This window comes from Ruditapes philippinarum, unplaced genomic scaffold (assembly GCF_026571515.1).
Source record: "Ruditapes philippinarum isolate M1 unplaced genomic scaffold, ASM2657151v2 ctg1346_1_1_1_1, whole genome shotgun sequence".
NCBI classification, from domain to species: domain Eukaryota; kingdom Metazoa; phylum Mollusca; class Bivalvia; order Venerida; family Veneridae; genus Ruditapes; species Ruditapes philippinarum.
This window is the reverse complement of record NW_026861213.1, coordinates 1-8,395: the sequence shown is the minus strand read 5'-3', so window position 1 is coordinate 8,395 and position 8,395 is coordinate 1. Positions and strand designations below refer to the sequence as shown.

The 8,395-nt window shown below is 31.2% G+C and overlaps 1 protein-coding gene across 1 annotated transcript; it reads right to left on the bottom strand.

Annotated features, from left to right (window-relative positions):
- Positions 1–227: 227 nt before the first annotated feature.
- Positions 228–2,658, bottom strand: LOC132714900 (uncharacterized). The gene is made up of 4 exons (XM_060697819.1): positions 2,560–2,658; positions 1,373–1,803; positions 1,021–1,092; positions 228–765 (listed from the first exon to the last, which is right to left on the bottom strand). The coding sequence occupies exons 1-4, from the start codon at positions 2,656–2,658 to the stop codon at positions 228–230; spliced, it is 1,140 nt and encodes a 379-aa protein (XP_060553802.1).
- Between the last annotated feature and the right edge of the window lie 5,737 nt (positions 2,659–8,395).

Sequence of the window (8,395 nt, the reverse complement as noted above, 5' to 3'; positions counted from 1 at the left end):
TTATTTTCTTTGAATTCCTAATCAGTTATAAATTATTATTATTTTCTTTGAATTCCTAATCAGTTATAAATTATTTATCATTTAATGTTTAACATGTCCGTGCTCTGTCTTTGCCCTGTCCTGTTTTTGTTTGGGGTCCGCCTGGGCTCCTTGCCATTGGTTCTTGTTGCTGGGTCATGTGGGGGTTGCGTTCATTGAACGCCGCCTTTCCTTGTTGATCTTGTTTATCATATTTTATTACTTTTATTTGTAGACACGAACAAAGGAAAAACCGTGTCGTTTTCATACGCAAAAACGTTGACTGAAATCTCGTTTTCTATTTCAAAGTCTGGAATTTTTGTCACAGTAACCGTTTCATTTTGATCCATGCTTTCCGGTAACCGGTACATTTGTCTTTTGTCCTCAAATTCGGACCAGTGCACGGAACCAGTATGCTCATCAGCTTTATGATGAATGGCTGCAATGACTGCATATAAAAAACAAGTTTTGCTGTTAGCTGGTCTACCGGTGACATTTATCAAAGCACGAGTTCTCAATAACTCTTGCGGCAGTTCAAGGTCCCCACAGTTACCACCTAAAGGATTATATTTCAATATAAAAAGTTCTAGAAGTAACACTTCATCAAGAACCCAGCCACTTTCAGATGAACAGTACGATTCCAGCGATGAATTCACTTTAAAATATGCTTGGTCAATTTGGGCTGGAATCGTATCGCTGGATAACAGAATCTGAGATTTTGCTCTAAAACAAGGAAAGTCTGTGTCCCTGAAATGAAAAAAAAAATGTAAAATTTTCTTTGTTTCATTGCTATTATAGGAAATGTTTCAAAGTATTCTAACATTTTACTATGACTTTTCAAATAAACACACGATCAAGCAAGCAAACAATCAAACTAAAAAAAGAAACAAGTAAACAAACCATGAAAAATACATAAATAATTGCTTTTCCTTTCGTATATTTTTTTTTCATTTTATTCGCTGACGACAGTTTATATGGCTAAATGATATTTTGAATACTTACCTAATATTTCCATCATTGTCATACCGAACCATTCTGCATTTCGCATTTAGGTACCAGCGCACATTCGTCCATCTGCAAGAGAATATGAAATGAATATCAATTTTATAAATATGCATTGCTGATCAATTATTGTTTTACTCTTTAAACAGGGTATTGCGCTTATACTCATTTGGAGCGTTACACCTTTAGTGGTAATTATTATTATTAACCAACAGGACAGAACATAATTTCTACTTAAGAAGCAGAGATTAAATTAAAGGTTGCATTTTGTAATTACATGTGCACAAAACATAAATCTATCCATGTGTTATATATTTTTTGATATAAAAGATTTTAACAAAATATAAATTACCTCTCTAAATACGTTTCGAGATTCCAATTTATTTGTTGTCGTTTTCCGTCGAAAAGTACCAACAATGAATACTTTTCTGCGTCGGTCGGTTTTATTGATATTTCAGTCCCAGCATTTCCGTGTATTGATCTGGAGGTCTGCTGGAAGGCTGGTTCCACGTCCAACACACGTGATGGTCCGGGAGTCGGATCATTTGAAGCGACAGTAGAGCTTGATGAATTGGCTGACGGCGAAATAAGGGCCGATTTCCCCGTGATCTTCCTCAGAGCTTTAACTTGAGGCAATGTCAGATAGTCTTCCCTGAAATGTCTTCTGGCATGGGCAACTAGTTGTTCTTTGTCTATGCCAAATACCTCGTCACACAAAGGACAAATATTATTGTGAGACCGTCTCAAACGTAAGTCCAGGTAGTTCCGAGACTTGAATATCTTCTGGCATATAATGCATTTTTTGACTACTGCCGCGCATTTTGAACTATGTCTATTTGAATCACGCCGCGTTTTAAATTGATTTGATTTGATGAATTCAATTTAGTTGGAAAATGTTGTCCGCAGTTTTGGCACGTGTTTCCGTCTGTCAGATTATGTTGTGGAACCGATTTTTCTCACAGACATTTGATTTTAAGTGTCTTGTTAAGTTCCATTTATTTGAAAAATGTTTTCCGCATTTTGGGTACGCGTTTCCGTCGGTCAGATTATGTTGTAGTGTCTCTAATTCGTCATGTATCTCCCCTTAACTTGGCTCATAACTTATATAAGAAATATCCGCAAATTAAAGTTATTTGATAAAGTTGTTGTCGCTGTCAGCATTTGCCTTATATTTAAATTGCTCAAATTTGACAATTAATTTGGATTAGGTAATGTATTAATAGTAATCTAAAAATATTAGTGGGGTCTATTATTAGCATCACTAGTAATTGTTAATACAGGTTTCTTCAAAACTGAACATGAAATACGAAAGTAGTATAAGGTAGTTCTGAAAAAAAAAAGAATTTCGACTCATTTTATTTTTAAGACTTATCGGAAAAGTTGTAAAGTGAAACCTCGATATTTAAGACCACCTTGGTCATTTAAAAAAAAAATCAGACCATTTTCAGCAATTTCAATATACGTACTATTTTATCTTTTACTATAACGAAAAAAAAAGAAAGATGAAAGAAGTGTAGAAAATCAAATAAATACACTTACTTGTGATAACTTATTGGATAACTCGCGACAATACCAAACAACAGACGTTGTACCACTGTTTCCCCTGAAATCCAATGTTTCGCTTGAAAGCGGCCTCATTTATAACGCGGCAACTATTCTTTGTCATGCGAGTTCGTCCGTTTTGAATGGTATACCTTATGCACTAATTTTCAACAAGCAAGTTATTGAAGGTGCTTTTACCCTCTCTTATTAGAATATGGTTTACGTGAATGTGTCTATTTATAAATGATAAAACCCAACATACCTATATGTCAAAATATATCATATAATTTTATATATACACATTCACTGGGAATTAGCGAGAAAGCATTATTTAATTAGCCAGCAAATTATCTAGAATAATAAAAAAAGATAATAATAATGATATAATAACAACAACAACATTATCCATTACATATAATCATCATCATCATCATCACCAACACAAATAATGATAATAATAATAAAAATAATAATAATAATAATAATAATAATAATAATAATAATAATAATAAATAATTAAATAAAAAGAATAAATGAATAAGTGAATTTGTAAAACTAATTTGTAAAATAAAATCATAGTAAGAAGGGGGAAAATATATTTTTTCAAAAATAAAGGGAGGTAATAAAAACAGCAGAAAGTACAAGAATAGACAATTTGCATACAATAATGAAATATTTTATGAAAAAAAATGATATAAATAAATAAAAATAATGAAGAAAAGTGTAAAATAATAATAAGACAAAACATTAAAAATGCATAGAGAAAGTTTTAAAACAGTTGCTAAATATTTACAATTGCCAACTAAAATTTACAATTTGAACAATACACTGGTGTTCATGCCAGAAGGAAACACAGTATCAAGTCTGTGAATCCAAGATGTTTCACGGACGAGTCTGTCCATGTCATTGTCAACAATGTCAGGTAAAAAGCTGAAGTCATACTGTGGTCTGTAGTGTTGAAATGTGTTGCAACACCACTGGCATACACAGGGTCACTGAAATTCTTAATGTCATATCTGTGACTACTCATTCTTTTGAACACTTGTTGTTTAGTTTGGCCAACATATTGCATGTTGCATTTTTTTACATGATATTAAATAAATAACATTATCGGATGTACAATTGTTATTTATTTAATATTATGTAAAACAAACAAATTATGAAACACCGTCTTAATAATACTTTATAGAAACGCGAAGATTCCATGATAACCTTTCTTAACTTAATTAATTAAACCAAGGAAGACAACGGCATGAACAAATCCAAACAAGCAAAAGAAAAAAGAGGGCCTTGATGGCTCTGAGTCGCTCACCAGAAACAACTGCTTTTCAGTGTTGGAAATTATTTTTCAAAAGAACTTGCTGAAAGGCAAGTCCAGCTCTTTCGGCAAGTTCAGCTCAACTTTAACTTGCCCCTCAAGTAATATACTTTCACAACGATGATCGTTTTAGCTTTTTTTCTTCATAATAAACAATAGGGCCACTAAGATGGTCTCAGATAACTTATCTAACCCATCATTTCATTATTCACTATATAAATTGTAATATTTTGCCCTAATAATTTGGAAAGGCTTTGTTAAAAACATGTAAGTTGCAAGTGTGTTCCTATGAGATTATGTAGAATAAATGCAGAATAAATGACCACTAGAGCAGGATTAATATTTACTGGACACTTGTTTTATAACTTTTTTTGATTGAAGACACAAAACATGTAAGGTGTAGATGTTTGAAGTTTACAGTTTAAGACAACAATTTTTTTATACATTCAGTATGGTAACATAATTGTACCTCAAAAAAAGACAATAGGTCAAACATTGTAGAATTTATGAAAAGTAGGCCAGCTGATATTAAAATTCAATTCAGCATCAGAAATTACACCCCTAGTCCAAGTCTGTAAGTCAAAATCACAAAAATGAAGGTCAAATTATATCAAAAATATCAAAAGTAGGTCAATTTATATCAAAATTCATTTCGGCATCAGAATTTACACGCCTGGTCCAAATTTAAAATATGAATGTCAAAATTCAAAAAAAGTAAATCAAATGGTGTCAATAATACCTAAAGTAGGTCAGCTGGTATCAATATTAAATTCAACATAAACAAATACACAAATTACACCCATAGTCCAAATTTCAAGTCTGTACATAAAAGACAAAAAAGTAGGTAAAGCGATATCAAATATATCAAAAGTAGACCAGTTCAAATTCAATTCAGGATCAGAAATTAAACCCCTTTTCTAAATTTCCAGCAGGTACATCAAAAAAAACGACAAACTAGGTCAAATAATATCAAATACTAATATCAAAAGAAGTCAAGTCAATTGATATCTTAATTCAATTCGCATCATAAATTACATTCCTGGTCCAAATTTCAAGGCTCTGTACACCATTCCAAATTTCAAGTCTCTATACATCAAAAACAAGAAAGTATGTGCAATGGTTTTGTCGTATAGCTGGTTGCACAGGCTAATTAGTCATACACGCTATATTCAAAAAGAATGACAAGTCAACATGTATATACATATATTAAGGTTTTTATTTCATAATGTGCACTATGGAACATGACTTTGATTTATGAATATTATAGTGCAGGATACATGCGGACTGAGCTTATGTCAAAATGATTAATATATGTAACTTTATAACGCGTGTATTTATATACATTATAACATGTCCTTATGACAGGTTGTCATTATATATACTATTCTCAAATGTCCAGTGAGGAGTTCGGTTTTGGTATTCCACTCGTACACTTGTGTGTTTGTATTTGTATATTAAAAGTATGTAACATCCGTGAGTTCTTCCTCCGTTATACGACAACGGTTGATTTGGCGCCTAAGACCAGCGATGTCGAAGCGACGATTTTGGACAGCGGGACACAACGAAGTACCTGAAACAGAAAATTAAAGGTGAGTGATCGTTTATATACCTGTAATTTGCTAATTTTGAAGATGTCAGATCAAGAAATAGCTACAATTTTTGAAAATTTGTCGGATAAATTGGACAATATTTCAACTGTCATAGGTACACAGGGTTTATCAGAAATAGTACAAAATTTTGATGGAAATTCTAAATATTTTAATGACTGGATAAAATCTATAGAAAAATATGCTGTTTTAAAAGGTTTGGATGATAATAAAATAAAATTAGTCGCATTTCAATCAAGTAAAGGGACTGTAAGCGATTTTATATGTAGATATTTGCGTGATAATCATCGTAATTCGTGGGAACAATTAAAAGAAGAAATAAGTACTAGATTTGGGGAAATTAAAGATTTACATCATGAATTTTATCTTTTGAGAAATTTAAAACAAGATTTGGGAGAAAGTGTTCAATTTTTTGGGGAAAAATTTATTAATTGTGCTGAAACCGCTTATGAAAATTATAAACTAGGAGATAATAGTTTAATTGTTGAACTTCAGTTAGTAGAATTGTTTACGGATAATTTAGCGCTTAATTATTTAAAACTTAAACTTATGAGAGAAAAGCCAAAAACTTTACAAGAAGCAATTACTTGCGCAATGAATGAACAGAATTTCAGAGCTAGATTTTCTGCCAGAGTAAAATTTTCTAATTCTCAAAATCATGCAAAATACATGAATTACAAAGCAAATAATTTTAGTCATTATTATACAAAAATATTTTGCGTGTACTGTAAGAGACCAGGTCACCATGTGCGTAGTTGTAGATTTAGGAAAAATGAAATATATTCTGTATTTTACCGACAAAATTTTTCACGATTTAGGAAAAATAATAGCAATAATAGTTTGAAATCAAAGATTAAGTGCTGGAAATGTAATAAATGCGAGAATGTCGTAAACAAAATTTTTACGACAGAAACAAAATAAATTTTCAGGAAAACTAGCAAGTTCCTGTCACAAAGGGGTCATTGACAGGAACGATAAAATACCAAAATTTAGTGTAGCATTAGCTGGAAGCCCTAATTCGTGTTTGATTAAAATAGAAAACTATAAATACAGATCGTTAGTAGATTCAGGTGCTGAAGTTTGTCTTCTGCATCGCAGAATATATAGAAAATTGAAGAATCCCCCTCAACTTATAAAACAGAAAATAAATTTATGTTCAGTTGACGGAAATTATTTACATATAGATGGTGTAAAAGCACTACATGAGCAAGCTCTTAGGGCGTATAATAATCTTTTAAACGTTTTTGATAATGTTAGTCTAGATATTCGTACCAAGTTATCTCTTTTTGATACTATGATTGTCCCTATATTAACGTACGGATGTGAAGTTTGGGGTGCTTATAATTATAAAGAGGTAGATAAATTACATATTCGATTTTGTAAATATATATTAGGCGTAAAGAAACAAACTCCTACATATGCGGTATATGGTGAACTTGGCCGAGTGCCTCTGTCAGTTATATGTAAAGAAAGAAGCGTTAAATTTTGGTTGAAAATTATGAAAAGTAATGATTTACCTATTTATCAAATGTTTAATGATTTATGTAATAATGTAAGTACCTCTAGTTGGGCTAGTAGAATGAATTCTATTATAGATCATTTAGGTTTTTCAGATATAAGGTTGACATTTGATCCTAGGGTTAATTATTACCTTTTGATAAAATCTAGAATACGAGATCAATTTATTCAAGAATGGAGTTTAAATATTAATTCTATGTCAAAATTAGATTGTTATTGCAAATATAAAACTGAATTTTGTTTTGAAAAGTACTTGGATGTTATATTGAATGATAAGCTAAGGCAGCATTTGACATGCTTAAGATTGTGCTCACATAGTTTAGATATAGAATTAGGAAGATATAATAATATTGAAAGAAGTAATAGATTGTGCAAACTATGTAACCAAAATGCAGTAGAGTCAGAATATCATTTTGTTATGTGTTGCTCACGTTACAGTAGTATTAGATCGAAATATTTGGGCCAGTGTTCATGGCCAACTTTACAAAAGTTCAATGCATTGATGTCAAATAAAAGTAAAAAATATATGTTTAATCTAGCAAAGTATATAAAAGAAGCATTGTGTTTACGTCAAAATACCCTTGAAAGTTTACCTGTCTTCTGATCGTATATTGTACTTCATTATTTGTCTATGTTAGTTATGTATATAATAGTCTTTGCCATAAGTTTTTTTGTTTGTTTGTAAATGGCCAAAGGCAAATGTATTGCTGATTGCCAATAAATAAATGAAATGAAATGAATTAAATCTTAATTTTCAAATAGGGAAAACAGGAACAACTCAAAAATTCTATGTTGTTTCTAAAATGAATAGAAATATTATTTTAGGCCGTGATTGGTTAACACAAAATGGTGTTAGATTATATTTTGATTTAGGCTGCTTAAGAGTTAATAATACATATGTACCCCTCGAAGAAGATATTCATATTGCATCAATTGTTAGATTAAAGCAGGATGTTATTCTGAAGCCTCAAACAGTTAATGTGTGCACTGCTAAGTTAAAACAAAATCCAGGCTTGGAAAATGATAAATTATATGAATTAAAAAGTATAGAAACTGGAATGATTGCTTCTGAACCAGGTCTTATGATAACAAATTCTGTTATGAAACTTTCGGCTGATAGAAGATTTCCTATTATGATTGTCAATAATACACATAAACCTATAAGATTGAAACGAGATTCAGTAGTTGCTAAAGTTTCAGAAGTTGAGAGCATTAACTTGGTTACAGAGGCTTTTCAAACAACTTCCCCTCTTAACAACGATTTCGAACGTGATATTCATACACCTCCAGAGCATTGTTAATATTGTTAGAGACTTATTAAGGAAAAATAGAAATATTTTCGCAAATAAAGATTCTGAATTATCACAGACAGATACTGTAACCCAAAAAA